General features: G+C 35.8%; 1 protein-coding gene across 2 annotated transcripts in view; it reads right to left on the bottom strand.

Moving 5' to 3' along the window:
- LOC132368965 (CD302 antigen) overlaps positions 1-22,159 on the bottom strand; it is a 132,024-nt gene that overhangs the window by 62,532 nt on the left and 47,333 nt on the right. For both annotated transcript variants that reach the window (XM_059927958.1, XM_059927959.1), the window contains exons 17-26: positions 19,434-19,469; positions 18,869-19,044; positions 18,130-18,197; positions 17,769-17,848; positions 17,038-17,177; positions 14,851-14,956; positions 14,459-14,619; positions 8,703-8,832; positions 5,626-5,852; positions 1,315-1,480 (exon numbers count right to left, since the gene is read on the bottom strand). In XM_059927958.1, coding sequence (XP_059783941.1) covers positions 1,315-1,480; positions 5,626-5,852; positions 8,703-8,832; positions 14,459-14,619; positions 14,851-14,956; positions 17,038-17,177; positions 17,769-17,848; positions 18,130-18,197; positions 18,869-19,044; positions 19,434-19,469 — 1,290 coding nt within the window. The remainder of the gene's footprint in view (positions 1-1,314; positions 1,481-5,625; positions 5,853-8,702; positions 8,833-14,458; positions 14,620-14,850; positions 14,957-17,037; positions 17,178-17,768; positions 17,849-18,129; positions 18,198-18,868; positions 19,045-19,433; positions 19,470-22,159) is intronic.

Consider the following 22,159-nt stretch of genomic DNA (forward strand, 5'->3'; position numbering starts at 1 on the left):
AATACAAGGGGCCACTTCAGAGAAACTATACAAACATAATAATAGGCACCTAAATATAACTTTGAGAATTCATCTTCAATTTTCTGGCTACTGATATCTTCTCTAACTTTAAAAGAACATTTTATGAAATACTTGATGTTCTAAATAAGTTATTGCTTTAACCAAGCAAACAGAAATAATTTAATATCTGACATCTAGAAAAATCTGAATTCGGCATTTTTTTTTTTTCATTTTATGAAAAGGCCACAGATTCAAAAAGATGCAAACAGAGATATGCTCTATTCAAAGCCAATCAAACTGATTCAACACATGGTAGAGACTATGCAATATTTCTCCCAGCTCACAGCAACTCCTTTTGTGAAGTAGTCTTTTTTCTAACCACAAACCCACAAATGTGCACCCCTGGAAGCTGTAAAACCACTTTCCTCTGACTGGGCTAGAGACGGCATATCTGACTTAAGCTGAGTCTATCAGATTCTCTCTACAGATTTGAAAAGTGGAATTCAGAGATAGTCAACTCATCTCCAGTTACGGCTAAAATTGAAAGCTGCAGAGCTGCCATGTTTCACCATGTGCAGAGAGAAGCAGGAAGTGCAGAGAGAAGCAGGAGAAGTACATAAAGAGAAGAGTGCAGACCCACTGAGAGCAACAGAAAGGAGAGGTGCAAGACGGCATCTCTGGCTTTGAGATCCCCTTTCCTCGGGAGGCTCAGCTCTATCCCCATTTCTGAGGATCTAAATTTCCCTTTTGGCTTAAGCTAGCGTGAGCTAATTACTGTTAGCAACCAAATGGATCTTAACAGTGACTCATAAAAGAAATGTTAAGCATTGATGATAAGAATTACAAAAGAATTCCCACAAATGTAAGTTTTCCATAAGAATATAAACACAAAATGTATGCAAAATGAGGCTAACAAGGACTTAAAACTCAAAAGTCAATTACTATCGTCAGTTGACAAAAATAAAGATAAAACATATCTAAAATAACAAATTAATGACAAAATATTTAACATATAATAATTCTCCTCAAATACAAATTTTCACAACAGATTTTGTTGTAAAAAGGACATGATTAGGGAAGAGATATGGGAACATATGTATATGTATAACTGATTCACTTTGTTATAAAGCAGAAACTAACACACCATTGTAAAGCAATTATACTCCAATAAAGATGTTTAAAAAAAAAAAAAAGGACATGATTATAATTGCTTTATAATTTTAAAACCAGATTTTACAAAACCATTTCCTCAAAATTCCACTGCTCATGAGACTGATAACAATTTAAGAATTAAAATATTTGAAATTAGCATACTTCCTGAATAATAGCAAATAGCGCCTGGTTGATTATTATCGCAGTCAGATGTTTTCCAGAATCCATCAGTGTCTAATACTACACAGTCTTCAAGTTGTTCATTATTTTCAGCCCAGCGACTAAATTGAAGATGTTTCCCATCTGACCAACCAAAGCTGAGTTCATCCTGTAAGGAGCAGAAATATATCTTAAGTGGCGATACTTCATGTTATCCCTATTGTATGATTTTGACCCTCGTGGTCGATCTAATAATTTTTAAATTTCTTTTATTTTATTTATTTATTTTTGGCTGTGTTGGGTTTTCGTTGCTGCACACGGGCTTTCTCTAGTTGTGGCGAGCTGGGGCTACTCTTCATTGCAGTGTGTGGGCTTCTCATTGCGGTGGCTTCTCTTGTTGCGGAGCATGGGCTCTAGGCACACAGGCTTCAGTAGTTGTGGTGCGTGGGCTCAGTAGTTGTGGTGCACGGGCTTAGCTGCTCCGCGGTATGTGGGATCTTCCCGGACCAGGGCTCAAACCCGTGTCCCCTGCATTGGCAGGCGGATTCTCAACCACTGCGCCACCAGGGAAGTCCCCAATCTAATAATTTTTAATTTTATCTTATGTTTAGCACATATTTACACAGCAATTACTACGCACCAGGCATTGTTTTAGGTACTCTGCAAATATTATATAATCCTCATAACAACCATACGAGATAGGTACAATTATTATATCCATTTTACAGATGAGAAAACTGAAGCCATGTAATGTGCACAGTCATAAAGAATGTAAACCACAGTGCTGGGATACAAATCCAGGCCATTAGGCCCTGGAGTCCATGGTCTGAACCATTATGCTTTGCTGCCTCACACATAATTGGAACCATTGGTTGTTGGAAACCAGAAAGCTAAAATGGAGTGAGGACCACTGTAAGCTCTGATTAACTTAGAGATAATATGTAGTAGTGGAAAGAACACGGGCTTTAGAGCTAAGCATACCTAGTTTTGAATTCTGGTTCGGTCACTTAGCTTTTGATTGTGGTATTACCTTGCCACTTTTCCATTCCTTCATCTATTAAATGGATGTGACAATCTCATGGGGTTGGAATTAATGGGGTAACGTGTAAGACACACAAGTCAGTGGCTGGCTGGTACACAAGAAGAGCTACATAGACGTCAGCTCCCTTCCTCTTAAACCTTCAGGCCCTGTGGATCTCACACCACCCTTTTCACACTTGTCTTTGAAGAGAAACTTCCTTATTCACTACATTCTATTGTGCGCTAGAAGTCTGTAAACATCTATCTTTACATCCTGACAGGGGCCTGACCACCCACCTGTCTTGAGAGAGGCTTTACAAGGTAGGTACAGATGTGCAGGGGATGGATTGTGAAGTACAGGCCTGCCTGAGTTTTCCTGTGGTGCTGCCAGAGCACCAGCCCTTCCACACTGATCCACTGAGCTATGCTTTCCTAGGCCTGGGGCAATTTTGCACCACTGGTTTATTTGGAATATTGGGCAAAAGACCACACACAGTCTCACAGTCTCCTTAGTGAACCAAAAATAGCAAATGTGGTGAAACCTCAACACTGCCAACTGTTTCATTCAGAATTGTTCTCTACCAGTGTTCCAGTTGTAAACTTATAGCCAGTTAATCTCTAAACCAAGCGGCCTCAAATGTGGCCCTTTGCCCCTGTGATGTTGCCTGTACGGAGTATTACCCTGGATTCCTTCCCCCTCGTTGCACTCCCAACTAACCCAGGTCCCTGGGCCTTTGGAACTTCTGTTCCTTGTAGATAAGTCATCCCACTCACACCATCTCTTTACTGAACACTAAATCTCTTTATTAAGACTTTAAGTATCTCTTCACTAAATTCTAGACCTTGACTGATCTTAATTAAAACCTGTCTTTTCTAATAGATTAAGTTCCTTTCAGCATCCACAAGGGAAGGCTGCTTGTTTTTTTTAGTCTCAGATATCACAGAGCCATGAGAATGAGGTAGTGGGTATTTTTATTTCCTTCAGTCATTTCCTTTGAGGTTTATGCCCTTCTTCTCTGACATTCACTGAGGTCTTGGCAAACTCCCAGAGTCCTTGCTTCTCTCTGACATTCACTGAGGTCTTGGCCCCCTTGCTCCTCCCTGATATTTACTAAGGGGGTGCCCCAAGCCTTGCTCTGTCCTCCTGGTCTTACCACTGACTTAGGGACGTCTATGTTCATGTGGATGACTCATCCCGTTCCCAAGCCTTCTTGACTTCCTCTTCTTCTATGGACTTTCACTTCTATGTACTCGAGTGACCTGCTCTCACAGCCACACTCCAGACCTTCTATAACCCAGAACTGCTGCACTGCAGACATTGTAAACATGCCTCAGTCCAGACCAACATCATTTCCTGCATGAATGTCTACAAGAAATTCTAACCGGTCTTCTATCTCTGGACTGCTCACTTCCTTCCCCAGCTTCTGCCCAGCATAGTTTTTCTCAAGTCAAAATCTGATATTGTTAGTACCATGTTTAAAATCTTTCAAAACCTTCCCATTGCTTTCAATGTAAAGTCTTATTTATACTCTGCCATGTTCCAAAGATTTCAGGCAGCTTATGAAGATACATAAGAAAGAGCTATGTAAAATTTAATATGTTAAAGAGCAAAAGGGAAAAGAAAAACACAGGTGACGACTGAAAATAGGATAAGAAAGAAGACTGAAATCATCAAGCGGGGAAAAAAAGATACAAAACTGTATGATCCGAAGTGTCATAAAAATAAATACATGTACATAGAAAAATAACTTGAAGGATATCTACCAAATATTTAAACCACATTTATCACTAGATACTGGGATTATAGGTGATTCCAATTTTATTCTTTTAATTTATTCTAACTTTATGATTTTTCTACAGCGACAATATTGCTTTTGTTTAAAAAGGTTTAAGGTGGTTAAAACTAGGAAATGTAATAACTTAATTACCACCTGCACAAGAGACACAGTGATGGGTTTCACATAATGCCAAACACAAAAGAAAAAGGAAGTAAAGCAATGTTATGAAGGAATTGATACTGTGAGGTCTAGGGAAGCAGTTCAAGCTGATAATCTGGCTGGACCTGAGGGTACATTTTAAAATCCAGAATTTTGGAGAAGCTAGTCTTCAAGCAATTTCTAAATACTGCTTTTTAAATTGAGCTTCTGACAAATGCTGGTGGTAATAAGTCCAAAGTTTGTCAAAGATAATGTTTACTTCTGCGTCTTAAGTTTTAAGTTTTTCATCCATTCTCCAGTTCAACTTGGGGTTTGCGCAAGGACTTAAATTGTCTTCAATCACATTTTCTCCATGCAGCCCTAAAACCATCTTGGTATACTGAGGATTATCCTACCATCTACATAACTCGGGTTTGCTTCATAATGCAATGGACACTTTCCTACTCTCCCAATTACCTTCTCTCCGAGAGTGGATTAGGAATACTGGTTTAGGTGACACATATCTAACTAGGGCTTTACGAGTCACACACTGCACAGATGCAGGAAGCAAAATTCACATCACAATCTTTATAAATAAATGGCACCCCCATCAGTGCACAATGTACGCAGCCTTTTATACCAGCCCTATATCTTACTTTTCAATACATCTCCGTGGGCAGAGCATCAACTTATTACATACAAGGCTCAGAAAAGAGGCAAAAATGGCCTACAATGCTGAGAGGAATGCTACAGCTTTATTAAAAAAAAAAAGATTCCCTATTAATTATAGCCAAAAGCTTTAGTAGCATAAATATTCCTGTTTGTGCTACATGTATGTAGTTGAGTGCTGGGAATTAATAGGAGACCAGCATTCTTTGCTGGGCTATGAAATGAATGAGAAGTACCCAAGATCAGGGCTTGAGATGTGGCAAAATGCTATTCTAATCCCTTTGTAGAGTGGCTTCATTTCACTCTGCTGATTCGGAGAGGGATAAAAAGCCCTTTAATAATGTTCATGGGCTTCCGCTCACCCAACCCCATCTGAAATTTTAATTCTTCCCTCCCTCTCTTCTTTTCATTGGCTGAGGAGACATGGCAGCTCCTGATTCCAGCTCCGTCTTCGATTGGAATAAATAAAAAGAAGTGCTCAGCTCCATATGTCCATTAGACATTTTTCTTAAGCTAAATGATAAAGCACCTGATCTTTCAACAGTGGAAAGATGACTGCTGCTAAAAATTACATACCTCATGAAATTCATTCACTGGAGTAAGATTTTATGATCTCTGGTTTCTTTTAGTCTTATATGAGAGATGCTGTGTGCAATAAAAAATGTCACATTCCGTCACCCAATCCTGGCAGTGGGGACTGAAAACTTACGTCATGACTGGAGAGTCCAATCCATAAAGAAGAGTTATGAAGGACCGCCTGCACAGTCAGGAAGGCCTGCTGGTAAGGGTCTGTGATGCTCACCAGGTGCATGTTTTCTTTCTGACACTCCTTTAGAGCATCAGTCCAAGTCAGAGTCTTCAGGATTATTTTGTACAGATTATTTTGATACTTCATAGTTTCTGAAGTATTCTGCAAGGTCTGTCTGCTTTCAATTTCTGTGTGTAAAAGAAAAATAAAGACACAAAAACCACCTACTTGGCAAGTCATGGGACATTTTTTCAAATTTCTCCCTGTAATAATGTACTTTAGATATTACTTATCTATTCGTTTATTTTAGACTTTGGGTGGGAGAACTAGGTATGTTTTGCTGTATACCTTAGGTAAATTTGTGAACCACAAATTTGTTTTCTACAATTAGAACAAAATTCTGATTTAGTTGATCTGATTTAGGAAGGAGAAAAGCTATAAATAAAAGTAGACTGCAATAGGAGAAAAGCTATAAATAAAAGCAGACTACTTCTAATGGCAATAAGATTACCATTTCAGATTGGTGTCAAATTCTTCCTTTGTTTGAACTGCTTCAACAAGAGGTGTTGGGTGTCCCCTTACAAGTTTTCATCTGGGAGAACCCACGAAAAAATGTATACAACCAACCCTAAGAGGATATATTTGAATTATTGATTTACAGTACTTCTCTGAAAAAGGCAGTTAGTAAAAAGTATGAGACAAATGAGCAAAGATTAATTCAGCAAAAAGTTCTTCAGAAGCACATGGAGTACTCAGAAAACTGTAAGACACTGATGAAAGAAATCGAAGATGAGACAAACAGATGGAGAGATATACCATGTTCTTGGATTAGAAGAATCAATATTGTGAAAATGACTATACTACCCAAAGCAATCTACAGATTTAATGCAATCCCTATAAAATTACCAATGGCATTTTTTACAGAACTAGAACAAAATATCTTAAAATCTGTATGGAGACACAAAAGACCCCAAATAGCCAAAGCAGTCTTGAGGGAATAAAACGAAGCTGGAGGAATCAGACTCCCTGACTTCACACTATACTACAAAGCTACAGTCATCAGGACAATATGGTACTGGCACAAAAACAAAAATATAGATCAATGGAACAGGATAGAAAGCCCAGAGATAAACCCACGCACCTATGGTCAACTAATCTATGACAAAGGAGGCAAGGATACACAATGGAGAAAAGACAGTCTCTTCAATAAATGGTGCTGGGAAAACTGGACAGCTACATGTAAAAGAATGAAATTAGAACACTCCCTAACACCATACACAAAAATAAACTCAAAATGGATTAGAGACCTAAATGTAAGACCTGACACTATAAAACTCTTAGAGGAAAACATAGGAAGAACACTCTTTGACATAAATCACAGCAAGATGCTTTTTGACCCACCTCTTAGAGCAATGGAAATAAAAATAAAAATAAACAAATGGGACGTAAAGAAACTTAAAAGCTTTTGCACAGCAAAGTAAACTATAAACAAGATGAAAAGACAACCCTCAGAATGGGAGAAAATATTTGCAAACGAATCAATGGACAAAGGATTAATCTCCAAAATATATAAACAGCTCAGCAGCTCAATATTGAAAAAACAAACAACCCAATCAAAAAACGGGTGGAAGACCTAACTAGACATTTCTCCAAAGAAAACATATAGATGGCCAAGGGGCACATGAAAAACTGCTCAACATCACTAATTATCAGAGAAATGCAAGTCAAAACTACAATGAGGTATCATCTCACACTGGTCAGAATGGTCATCATCAGAAAATCTACAAACAACAAATGCTGGAGAGGGTGTGGAGAAAAGGGAACCCTCTTGCATTGTTGGTGGGAATGTAAATTGATACAGCCGCTGTGGAGAACAGTATGGAGGTTCCTTAAAAAACTAAAAATAGAATTACTATATGACCCAGCAATCCCACTACTGGGCATATACCCTGAGAAAACCCTAATTCAAAAAGAGGCATGTACCACAATGTTTATTGCGGCTCTCTTTACAATAGCCAGGTCATGGAAGCAACCTAAATGCCCATCGACAGACAAATGGATAAAGAAGATGTGGTACATATATACAATGGAATATTACTCAGCCATAAAAAGGAATGAAATTGGGTCAATTGTAGAGATGTGGATGGACCTAAAGACTGTCATACAGAGTGATGTAAGTCAGAAAAAGAAAAACAAATATCATATATTAACGCATACATGTGGAATCTAGAAAAATGGTACAGATGAACCGGTTTGCAAGGCAGAAACAGAGACACAGATGTAGAGAACAAACGTATGAATTGGGAGATTGGGATTGACATATATACACTAATATGTATAAAATAGATAACTAATAAGAACCTGCTGTATAAAAATAAAATAAAATAAAATTCCCCCCCCAAAAAAAACCAGAAGCACATGGATTAGCTACTTGAAGTTCTCATTACATGACAAAGGTTTTTTTTTTTTAATCGTTTGTTTAAAAACTTACTGTGACCAATGAAAATGATTTAATACCTTTAAAAAATATCTTTTTCAAAATATAGATGATTCCTACTTTTAAGTACACATTTTACTTTTATTTGGATTACAGGAGGGCATAGACAGTGATCCATTTATGCTTCACATCCTTTTTTTTTTTTGAGTGCTAAATTTAACCGTGATTGTTTATACCGAACTCAGTTAAAAACATTTTTTTTCTCCTCCTTTCCTCATGACAGTAAAATCTGAAAAATTCCAGAGTAGAAAGGAGAACAAAATGCAACCATAATTTACTGTCATTAGACAACACCGATTAACAAATTCCATTGGATATTTAATTTTGATATTTAATTATGGCAATGATCTTGAAAAAAAATCACATTCTATTTGAGCTAATTTGCCTCACTGAGCCAGTATGCATTTAGTCATGCTAAAATTTTAAGGAAGCTGTATGATTACAAATTAATATTAATTAATTTATAAGATTTTTTTGTGAAAAAGTACTGTACATATCTAACAGCATAAAGTACCATAGTTATCTAAATAATAATGTATACCTGAATATTTCTGACAGAGAGACAGAGTATGGTGTTCACTGCAGGAAGTAAAATTCCACGTCCCAGTAAAAGGTGACTTTTGGAAGTTGAGCATTAGAGCACAGTGGTAGGACAGCTCTTCATCAAAAATCTAAACAGAAAGGCAAATATGTACAAGCAATCATGAAACTAACAGTCTGAAGATCCCAGCAAGGGAACTTTATATTCCAAATTGGATTTTTCTTCCTGTAAAAAAATCCAATAAGGAGCTGACCATGAAATCACTAAGAAAATCCTGATAAACTTTCAAAACATGGGAAAGGGCAATTAACTTTAGAAATTATAGAACAAAATAGTGGCAATATTGATGAATACATCTTCAAAATAGATAAAGAAAAACTGTTAGAAGACAAATACACAATTATAATAATATTTAACACTCTGCTCTCCTTCTTGACATTGCAAGTAAGCAAAAAAGTAATGACTGTTAATTCAACTTATTAGATGTTTATAAACTTTTTATAATGACAAATGGTGTACCACACAATAGAGAACTCACCTTAAAGCTTTGATCCTATACTTGTCACTATAAAACATCCATAAATAAAAGTATCTATCTAGATTTCATTCTCTGACCACAAATCAATAACATTAGACATGGAAATTTATTCAAAGTATATTGTCCCTATACTTTTCTGTATGTTTGAAACATATCATCTCAGAAAGATAAGAAAAGTAAGCTTATCCCAGGAGCTACAAAATTTTTTTAAAAACTACATACTCCCATGCTATTCAATAAACATTAAAACAAAAATGAAAAAATTATAGGAAAGACTAATATGACAAATATTACAAGAGATATGAGTAAAACTTTATGTGAAGGCAAACATGTATTATTAAATGCATTCTGATTTTTAAAGGAAAGATGAACTAAGAATTCAGTATGAGATTAGAAAATCAGCAAAAATATAACTCCAAGAAAAACAGGATAGAAAAATGTAGTAGTATTTGTATCTCAAGCAATAGGAGTAGGTGGTGGAGAAAGGGGAGGAAAAAACTAGTAACATACACTAGTTTTTGTAAAAATCTAAATAAGAAAAAGTAAAAACGATTAAAATAAGACATGGCGATTTTAAAAGATAATAGCAGACAGGACTTTATTCTAATACATTTGAATATCTACATGAAATAGACAACTTCCTTGAAAAATACAAATTAGCATAACTGTTATAAGGAAAAGTAGAAACACTAAAATGTACCAGTAACTTTAGAGGAAATTGAAAATTAATAATAATGCTCATTTTTAAAACTATATGTCAGGTACTGTGCTTAAAAGCTTTAAATGAAATATTTTACGCAATCTTCACATTGTGTTGTAGGAACAACAGTATCAGAACTTAACTGAGTTATTTGTATGGACCTAGAGTCTGTCATACAGAGTGAAGTAAGTCAGAAAGAGAAAAACAAATACCTTATGCTAACATATATATATGGAATCTAAAAAAAAAAAAAAAAAAAGGTCATGAAGAACCTAGGGGCAAGAGGGGAATAAAGACGCAGACCTACTAGAGAATGGACTTGAGGATACGGAGAGGGGGAAGGGTAAGCTGGGACAAAGTGAGAGAGTGGCATGGACATATATACACTACCACATGTAAAATAGATAGCTAGTGGGAAGCAGCCGCATAGCACAGGTAGCACAGGGAGACCAGCTCGGTGCTTTGTGACCACCTAAGGGGGAGGGATAGGGAGAGTGGGAGGGAGGGAGATGCAAGAGGGAAGAGATATGGGGACATATGTATATGTATAACTGATTCACTTTGTTATAAAGCAGAAACTAACACACCATTGTAAAGCAATTATACTCCAATAAAGATGTTAAATAAATAAATTAATTAATTAATTAAAAAAAAAAAGAACTTACAGATGAAAAAATGAGACTTAAGAAAAGTTAAGTGAACTTCCTAAGGCATACGAAATGGCTGAATGGAATTCAAACTCAATCTGACTTTAGAGTTTAGCCCTCACCTACTACACCAAATCCCTTTAGTATTAAACAATGATCTCTGAACAGGGTTCTAATATCACATGGCTTTGTATACAGTTCCTTCGAACTTTCAGGGAAAGATAATTCTCCAGACTGAGTCTTAATTTCAAAACACAAAGGCAGAAAACTACCCAGTTCATCCTATGAAGCTGACATGATCAGAAAAAAAAAAAGCATAAAAAAATTAACTCTATGAACAGAGATGAAAACATTCCCAAATAAAATTCTAACAAATCTAATTCAGTAGTAAAAATAACCCACTCTCAGCAACTAGATTTTATGATAAGGAGATAAAAATGGTTTAATATAATATCTATTAATGTATTTTACTACATATCCATAGGCCTAATGGGAAAAACTGTATGACAATTTCAATAGATGGTGAAAACAAGTTTTAGAAAATCCACTACTTATTCCAGAATAAAAATTCTAAATAAATGATATATCTTAAACAAAAAGTCCACATCAAATATAATAATGAAAGACTGCAGATATTCCCATTAAAGTCTAGATCAAGTCTAGGATGTTATTTATTACTCCTGGTATTTACCATGGTTCTGGAAGTCCTACACATGTAGTGAAGCATGAACGGTTATTTGCAAATTATGATTATCTAATTAGAAAACCCAAGAAAATCTAGTGAAAAACTCTGAGAAATAATAAGAGCTTTTAGTAAGATGGATGCCTATGAAATAAATATACAAAAATACTCAAATAATAGATTTCCTACATATCAGTAAGACAGTTTTAAAAAGCTGCCATTCTCAATGGCAAAAAGAAAGAGAACTTCTCTAAAAACTTCACTGAGGAATTTAAAAGGAAGACTTGAATCAATGGAGAGATATGTTACACCATATTCTTGAGGGAAAATTAATAAAAAGATGTCAATTCTTCCTAAAATGTTGTCAAATTCTCACCAGAAGTTTTCTATTTAATTGTTTAGATTGGAAATTAACTAAATAATTCTAGTTTGTCTTGAAGAATAGACAAAAACAGCTAAAAATATTTTTAAAAGGCATATAATAAAGGATAACTAATCCTATTATATTTTTTGAAATATGGCAACATTATAGTATTTAGACCAGTGTGGGAGCTATACAAGAATATGTCTCACACACAGATACATACACATGCACACTTCACATATGATAAAAAAGGCATTCTATATTGATATTAACAGATGGAAGTATATGCAACAAATGATGCTAGACAATTGGCCAGGATTAGGGAAAAGGATTAAGTAACCATTGACAACATATGCCATATACCATGGACGTATCATACTGTCAGAACAAAAAAGCAAGCTATAAAACAAAATGAAGAAAATAAAGGCATACATTTAACTAACATTTACATGAGGGACTTTCTAACCTAAAAGCAATGGAGGGAAAAAAAGAAATGGAGTTGAACACATACCAAAAAAATCAAAACTTATTTCTGTAATATTTTTGGTATTAGACCTAAAGAAAAAAAAAAACCTGTGAAAATATCTGCAATAAATGCAAGAAACACAGGGTTAGCACACTGAATATTTACATAGTCATAAAATCAATAAGAAATACATGAAGGCCTTGATAAACTGTCAAAGAATAAGAAATTCACATTGGATGAAATTCAAATTATTACTGAATTTATATGTTTTCATTAGAAATCAGAGCAATATAAATGAAAATATGATATCATTTAAACTACCAAATTAGCAAGAATTTTTAAAAGATAATTCTCCTTAGAGCATTGTAGTAGAGGCAGTGCAGTAGAGAAGCTAAGAATGCTGGCTCTGCAGACTTGGATTTAAATGCCGACTCTGCACGCAGACCCTGCATGATTTCTGGCAAGTTACATGACTCTCTCTGTTTGTCTCCACATTTCTAAGATAGGAGAGGAGTACAGACTGTTTCACATCTATTGTGCATATTAAATGAAATAATGCATGTGATGCATTAGCAGAGTGTCTGACACATATTAGCTGCTCAATAAATGTTGGAAATTATTAATACACTGGTATGAATAGAAAAGTAATCACAATATATTGCTGACAAAAATGTAAACTCATAAACCTTTCTGGAAACCAATTTGGTAACCAGAGTTTTACAACTACTTATATTTTTTGATCTGGCTATATCACTTCCTAAATCTATCTTAGGGAGGTAACCTGAAATATATAGCAAAGATTATGCATGAAGATGTTAATTGCAGCACTATTTAGGATTATGCAAAACTGGAAACAGCCAAAATACCCAGCATTGTTTAGGTAAATGATGGTATATCTATCAAGAAATATTGTGCAACCATCAAAATGCTTATCAAGCACATCTTTTAATGGCATAAGAAACTACTTATGATATAATACTAAGTGAGAAAAGTAGATACAATAGTATATATACTATGATCTTATCTATGTCAAGAAGACAATGTATAGAAAAGCCCTAGAAGAAAAATGCTGAAATATTCATTGTGATTTCCTAGATCAGGATTCAAATATGGTTTGAGACCTATTTAGTAGGTCATGAAATCAGTTCAGTGGATCTTGATTCTTATTTGTGATAATGAACTAGAATAGGATAGAACACAGAGAATAGGTTGACTAGACTAGACTAGATCAGACTAGAGTAGAACAGAAAAGAAAGAAATATAAGCTCTAAGGGTAAGTATTATTTCCTGAAACTTCTGTTGCAATTCAATATTATATTTATATCTATGTGCTGAATGGTAATTTAAATTTATTTTTTACTATGGGTCATGAGTTAAAAGTTTAAAAGCTACCAGCCTAAGTATAAGCAGGATAAGGGTTGACATTTTTCTTTATTTTGTTTACTCTTCTATAACTTCCAAATGTTCTACAATAACCAAGCATTATTTTGATATTTACTTTGTACATAATTACACGTTTCACAGTTCCCTTTGCCACCAATGTCAACCTTGAGCAAAGTTCCATTGCATCAGGAATATCAGTTGATGTCTAGGATGTACTTTTGGAATTCAACTTTAAAGTTAATCTCTTAATCTTTGCCTTTTGTGCAAAAGGTGGTTTGTATCCAGTAAATAAGGAAGACAGAAGCAGTGGGCAGCAATATCATGGTACAGGGTAACTACTGTTAATATAATGCCTTCTTCCCTTCTATAGCTTCTTTACATTTAGATCTTAGGGAAAAATGATCACTAATCACCGATTTTGTACTTTTTAACCTCAGGAGACTGAGGCTGACAGCTCCAAATTCCAAGATGATAAGTAAAGCATTTATATTAGCTTTTATTTGCAACTCACTAGTGATGGTTTTACATGGTTATGAAATAAGTGTTATGGAATCTGATACTACTATGAAAAACTAGGGCATCTACGTGAAGGCTGGGGAAGCTCTGTTGTCATTCTTCTTGAGACAGCATTATTGATATAATTAATAGATGGTATAATTCATTCATTTAAAGCATATATTCTATAGTTTTTAGTATATTCACCAAGTTGTGCAACCATCACCCCTAATCAATTTTAGAACATTTTCACCACCCCAGAAAGAAATCCCATATGCTTTAGGCCATCACCACCAATCCTTCTAGCCTCTTAGCCTCTGGCAACCAGTAATCTACTTTCTATCTTTATAGATTTGCCTATTTGGATGTTTCATATAAATCGACTCATAAAATAGGCCCTTGTTCTTAAGCCAATAATTTGTGGAAGACTCAGGTATTTCATAGAGCTACACAGTTTATTGATTAAAAAAAAACACCTTACATTTGTTGGTATTCTCAGCCTCCGACCAACCAATAATGGGTGAAAGTTACTGTATGTCAGCTCTCTGTTATCCATCCATTTGTTTATCTTTTCATAGGCAGTCCAGCGCAAACCAATCCATAAAGTAGCTTCCATATCCGGAAGCAAGGATGTAATAAAATCTGTCAGAAAGATTTTTTTTTTAAAAAAAGCATTTGACTTGTTCAAATTAAAGATATACTAAAAATGTCAATGAATACCTCTTGCTTATCTAGCTACCAGGATAATCTTTCACCTACTCTGTAAAAAGTAATTTAATAAGATTCTTTGTATGTGTTAATTCCCCACAGCCTCCCAACATGGACATGGCCTCCAGATCAGAATAAAGCATGTTTACGAAACAATTCTGCTACCTTGCTCTCTCTGGCTCAGCACTGAAGGAAGGGTTCCACCATAGGTATGACAAGCATCACTGGCTTCAGAAAATGTGAGAGACTTAGGTTTGATCCTTAAAAAACACTGTAAACAAAGAACACATATGAAGTATAAGATTCCACACACGGGAAAGCTCACATAGGAAGAAAATGCCTCATCTTTTAGAAGGCTGCTAATTTTCTGTTTGTGAGATATAGAAACTTACAAAGTAGTACCAAAAGAATGCAGATCTACACTCTTCTTTTTTTGAAAGATTCATTTATTATTTATTTTATTTCTTATTTTTGGCTGCGTCGGGTCTTCGTTGCAGCATGCAGGCTCTTCACTGTGGCATGCGGGCTTCTCTCTAGTTGTGGTGTGTGGGTTTTCTCTCTCTAGTTGTGGCGCGCAGGCTCCAGGGCGTGTGGGCTCTGTAGTTTGCGGCACGTGGGCTCTAGTTGAGGCACGCGAGTTCAGTAGTTGTGGCGCACGGGCTCAATTGCCCCCGTGGCATGTGGGATCTTAGTTCCCTGACAAGTGAGTGAACCCATGTCACCTGCACCGTAAGGTGGATTCTTTATCACTGGACCACCAGGGAAGAAGTCCCAAGAATGCAACTCTACACTTAATTTAAGCAACTGAAGAGTAGTCCTTGAGCTATTTTTTTAAAAAATCTCCCATTTATTGAGTGCTTCCTTGTGTTAAAACACTTTGCACAGTGTTATCTCATTTAATTCTCACAACAAATGGGAAAACTGAGGCACAAGGACATTAAGTAACTTTACCCATAAGTGAAATAGCCATAGCATGGTATGGTCAGCATTTAGACTCTGCTCCATTTGATTTCAAATACGTATTCTTCATCATTACCTTATATTAAAAAAACCACATTTTTAAAGAAATCATCCCCCCTGTCTCTTGACAGGATATTCTAATGGGGTGAAGGGGATTAAGAGATACAAACTAACAGTTATAAGATAAATAAGTCACAGGGATGTAATGCATAGCAAAGGGAATATAGTCAGTAATTTTATAACTTTGTATGGTGTGTAATCTATAGAAATATCAGATCACTATGTTGTACACCTGAAACTAATATAATATTTTCAGTCAACTATACTTCAATAAAAACAAACAAAAAACATAAATTTACATCAACTATGCAAATTAATCTAGTACTTTGGGGGGAAAAAAGATTGTCCAAATTTTAAAAAGTCAAAATATACCCCTAATATTTTAACTTTACTACAGATGCTTTCAGCTGTCAGACACATCTCTTCCTTTTTCTTCTTGATATTATGATCATGTTAGTGTGGAGTAGCATGTCCCAAATTGTGTTCCTGGAAACAGGCTATAAAATGGGTTGTTTTTTTTTTCAGCCTCCTTACAGACTGGAATGGCCAGAGAAATATAAAGTCATTGGGTGGCTTCTAGAAAAGACTCTAGAGAGAACACCCTGAACTTGAGCTTGGAAGCCATAAGTTAAGGATGGCAGAGCAGAAAGACAAAGGAAGCCTGGTTTTGAAGACCACAGAGCTTTCATACCAACCCCAGCCTGCTTATCTTCAAACTTCTTTTATCTGAGAGAATAAATGTTTTAGCATACTATAGTAATCTCTCTTTTTAGCAGCCAAATGCATTTCCTAAGAGATACATACACGAATATGAATTGTGCATCTCAAGGAAACAAATATAGAATGTGGCATTTCCAAAGCTATTTAATCATAAACCCTGCTCTGGAAGGAACATCAATGATTAACATTTTGTTAGCATATGTGTATATTCCCAAAAAGTAGTTTGGGAAATGCTGGTCTAATTTGATTGGTAAATGCTGCTTGGATGTTTTCCTTAAGGGGGAAAATTTATCAGCCAGAAATTAAGCCAGTTTCCTACATGCCAAAGAGATAGTCCTGACGAGTCAATGTATTACTATTCATTGAAAGATCACCGTTGGCAGTTTAAGTGTCAGTAGCAACAGAATAGGAACACGGTACTCTGAAAGACCTGTAGGCGTGATTAACTTGAGAGTTAACTTGGTTTCCGAAAATGTAGAGAATCAGGTGAGACACTGAAATATGCAGAGTCTATCTTAGTGAAGTTACTTGGTGGGATGCCATTCTGCCACAGGCCATATAACCATCATGAAAGCAATCATCATTTGCACAACGTAGCAATTCTCTTTTTACCTTATTCTGAAAAGTAATCCAATCCCCAGAGCACTGTATTTTAGCGGCAGAATCTGGACTATATTTCTCTAATGAAGATACATTGTATTTTTCACAGACGAAGGGCAACTTGGTACTACAGTCTGCTGGTTTATTTAAGTCTGAGAAATGAAAAGCAGGATTACCATGGTGAGAATTTTCCATTCAGCACATTTTTAAAACCATCCAGTAGTGAAGAAAGTCTCTTTAAATCAATCTTTCCCAAATGGTTAAAATATATTCCTTTTCTTCCCTAGCTATTTTTGTCTTCTATTATTATTACTCATACCAGTAAGTTGTAGCATACCAATATTGCCTATAAAAATGCACACACTTGGTACACACACAGTTACCACGGTTCCTGATGGCAGGAAATAGAGAGTTGAAGAAGGCTAATGAGGGGGAAAGGGACCTAAATTATACTTTAGAACTGCTGCCAGTTCATCTTTGTGAATTTGTCTATATCCTTATTGATTATGAAAGTGGTAAGTTTATTTCTAAGTAACTACTTTAGGATAAAGGAAGTCAAAATATTCACAGTGAAAAGCACCTTTATTTGCATTTGGAACTTGATCTATTGTCATTAGCAATAAATCAGAATATGACAAAGCTACCAAACATATAATCAAAAGGAAAGCAAGATTAAGCTAGTAATTGAACCTGAAGTTCACATATTACATAATCAACGTTAAAGGATTTGTAATTCACCTTACCGCTAAACCAAGTCTTGGCAGAGAGGTAAAAGCATTCCTCTCCAAATGTTATAGGAAAGTGATGCCATGGATATCGTGAGCTGAAAGAAAATGAGAGATGTGTCAGCTCATAATGTAGTTACATGTTCCATTCTGTTTTTTACTGAAGTAATTTTAATTCTAAATTTAATGTTAGGCCATTATTTTATACTACTTTTTCTTGATGCTCATTTGCTAAAGAATTTGGTTTCTCTAGTCTAGGTAGTTTATGGATTAATGTTCAAAACTAATTATAAACAGTACTCCATTTAGTAAAAGGGGATTTGCGACTGCTTCTTTTAAACGATAACTTTACAAAGGCACCATCAAGGATGTCACATACTGCATAAAACGATGTTCTATTAGCTGGTCAGTAGTTCTCACCCACCATTTCTCCTCATCGCCAGATATCTGAAAAAAAAAACCACAAAAACAAAACAAAACAAAAAACAACTAAACACCCATCCTTATATGTGCTGACTTTTCTAGAAGAGTTTTGATTTAAATACCCTGGCCCATCATAACTACAAACCACTATAATTTCCAGATATTCATTACTTTGGTCTCTAAATTACATAAACCAGGTCCTTTCATCAAAAAAAGTAGTTTAGAAACTCTTTTTATATTCACAGGCTGTATTTTGCATACAGAAAATATGGTCACTGTAAATATGGGCATATATTAATTGGACATATAGTATCCTGTTGCTAGTAGTTATAAATTTAAAAATATACAAATTATTTTTCCTCCAAAAAACTATTTTGCAAAGTTAGTTATTATTAGAAACAGAATCTCAAGTTAACTACAAAGTTAACTTTTAGTAAAAAATGTGACAAGGAATTAGACTAATTTATATTATCTATTGAAGCTCATCTTATCAACTGACATTAATAATTAATCTTGAATATTTTAAAACATTAAGCAATTCTTTTTAACTTTTCTAACATGAAGTGATGAACTTATATGTTGTTAGGCAAATTTTACTTGAGAGGACCATTTAACTTTTGTAGAGTTCTGAAATTTTTTTAACAGAATAAATGTAAAAATAAGAAAATATTAAAAAATATGTTCTTTTAAATTACATTTGCTATTTTGTTTTTGATGGCTCTTAGTCCTGCAAAAGATGTTAAACTAGCCAGAGAGCTGTGATTGCTAGCACAATACAGGATGGCTTCTTCATAGTTTAAACGGGGATCAGCAACAAACCAATATTCACTCCCTTCTATTACAACTGGAGGTCCATGAATTCCAGCACGCTCTAAAGAAGAAGAAAAATAGCAGAATTATGACTGCATAAACCAAACTGCACCCTCTCAGCATGGATTATTGTTCAAAACTATTTATAAATAATAATCCATTTAGATTACTGGCTCTCTTTGGCCAGGGCAGTGCTGCCTGGAAGGTTCCAAGGATTCCTGAGCCAGTGAGTGACTCTGTTACCCTCCTGTACTCACAGAGAAGGATAAATCCAGCCTCAGAGTCTCATCCCACACCAGCTAATCACCTTCCCTGCATGGAGACACTTCATCTCATTTGAAGACATGATAGAGAAGAAGCTGGCACTAGGCCTAGGCTTAAATAATTAACTAAATACGTCACTGAAAAGGTAAAAGCAGCTTTGGATAAATTTTAGTTTTCTTAACTCACCTGGATTGTACCAGTCTGGTATTTTTGGAGTACGACCTGTATAAGAAAGCAAATGGCTTAAGTTTAGTATCCAATTACAGACCACGGCCTACTAATAAGTGCCTTTAGTCTAACTCAAGAGGACTTGCAGTATGGCTGAGATTTGTCCATTTCTGGCCAAATCATTTCCTTTCATGTTATGATCACTTCATAACATTGAATTTTGTGGGGCCCACGCTAAAGCTGTTTTTGTGGCAACCAAAAAGGCAGATGTATTACATATTAATACAGCATTACTAGCAGTTCTCTACCTTATATCACGGAAGTCACAAAGGAAGACTAGATGGATAAAATATAGATAATAATTAGAAAGCACAAATAAGTAAATGAATACACTGTATACATTACATAGAAGCACTAAGGAATATGCACCAAGATAATCATCACTGTAGGATGAGGTTATTCAGGAACCACGTCTCCATCTAATGCAATCTGAATACACCTAGGTTGGTAGAGTTTATTGCCTCCCAAGATATCCTTGGAAAAAAATGTTCAGTGATCCAGTACTGAAACTTTTGAGAAAATGAGAGACAAAACTGGGAAGAAAATAATAAAATTCACCCAGCGGGAAATATGGTACCGTACAAAGAATTATGGTCTTTGAAGCTGGGTGAGTCAGTGTCTAAATGCCCTCAGACTCTTTGCTGCTGTGCTACTTGGGATCAGTTGTTTAACTCCCTGAGCCCCAACTTTCTATTCTATAAAAATGAAACTCTCCTACCTAACTCACAAAGACAGTGTGAAGATCATGTAAGATCACCCCTATGCAAGCACCCCGCACAGGGCCAGGCACAGAACAGTTCCTCTCAGGATGCTAGCTGCTTTCCTCTCCCTTTTTATTCTGGTCATAGGTCACACTGGTTTCAAGCCAAAGACATAATTTGAGGAATTTTAGAAATTACAGGGTAAAATAGCTGTTCTTAATTTTGCTATTATATCAGGGCCAATGCACGAGAAGACCCTACTCCGAGGACTGCCTATATATCCAGTATCTGTGGTTTTTCTCTCTAACTCAGTCCTCTGTATGTTGGATAATTTCCATTAACAGTGCTGCAAATCAGTTAAAAAAAGAGACATAGTTTCTTGTTTGTAACCTTGTCAAAGAATTCTGTTCATTTGTATGTTGGGGGAAAGCTATGCCTAACCTTTAAATTTCTTTAAATTAGTGAGAAAAGCAAAATAAAAGGTGTCTTTTTACACAGGATTACAAACATGTATGTGTGTACAAGGTATCAAGAAACACAATATAAAAAGGTTGTGTTTATAGGTCATTTTCTTAAAAACACTTTTGTGAACCTTATTTTTGCTACTGTTTTCACAACTAAAAAAGAATATTTAAAAAGTATATATATCTATAGTGATTATGATAATTTAAAAAAATTAGGTTGTCAAAATATCTCTTTTAGAGAGGAGGGGACTAATTAGAACCAGCTGTATGAGGTAATAAAAAAGGCAAGAGCTAGAGAAAAGGTTTGGTGATTTGGGCTACTGAAGAGGTAAACTGCTTTAAGAAAACCAGAAAACACAGATTAATACAGAAGTGTCCAGTTGAGCAGGCTTTGGCTGTTCTAATAGCCAAGAAAATATCCAACCACTGAATGTGACACATTGTAACTCAGAAATTTAGGGACTGTCAAAGGGGAGTTAATATAACATTTAAACCCTGGATCAAACCATCACTGATTGCTTCAAATGACTGCAAATAGGCTGAGACAGGAAGTTCTTTAGTTTTTAATTTTGTTTCTGCATTGGAGAGAGCAGGGGTGCAATTATTTAAAAGATTTATTTATTTGGTTACCTGATTTATGTTTGCTAAGCTAGTTAATTCCCTTCTCTTTTGTTTAAAATAACAAATACATTCAAAAGAAAAAAGAAAACCATATGTTCTTCATAATATTTCCTGTGGTTACTGGTTTGTCATTTCTAAGGTTTTCCTGGCGTATACTCTAGGGTCTGCCTCAGTACTCAGACATGAGGCAGGGGAACAGCTACCAGTGAGAGCATACTTTGGAGGGAGCAGTGACACTCTCTGTAGCATGCCAAATACCAAAGAACAATAGGAGTGTCACAACTAATGCTTCAAGCCAGAGATATTGTCCAAGTTAATAATATATTAGTTACTTTGCCACTTGTTTGAAAGGTATCCAAACTGGTTTTCCTTTTTTCTTCTTTCCGGTTTAATCAATAGTCAGGACTAACTCAGGTATAATTTCTCCTTTAGAAAACCCCCATCAGGGACTTCCCTGGTGGCGCAGTGGTTCACAATCCGCCTGCCAATGCAGGGGACACAGGTTCAAGCCCTGGTCTGGGAAGATCCCACATGCTGCGGAGCAACTAAGCCCATGCGCCACAACTACTGAGCCTGTGCCCTAGAGCCCACGAGCCACAACTACTGAGCCCGCAACAACTACTGAAGCCCGCGCACCTAGAGCCCGTGCTCCACAACAAGAGAAGCCACCGCAATGAGAAGCCCACACACTGCAATGAAGAACAGCCCCCGCTCACTGCAACTAGAGAAAGCCCGCATGCAGCAACGGAGACCCAACGCAGCCAAAAACAAACAAACAAATAAATAAACAAATTTAAATAAATAAATAAAAATAAATAAATTCCACACACACACACACAAAAGAAAAACCCCATCAACACACACACACACACACACACACACACACACACACACACAA

The sequence above is a fragment of the Balaenoptera ricei genome, chromosome 7 (assembly GCF_028023285.1).
Source record: "Balaenoptera ricei isolate mBalRic1 chromosome 7, mBalRic1.hap2, whole genome shotgun sequence".
Lineage (NCBI taxonomy): Eukaryota > Metazoa > Chordata > Mammalia > Artiodactyla > Balaenopteridae > Balaenoptera > Balaenoptera ricei.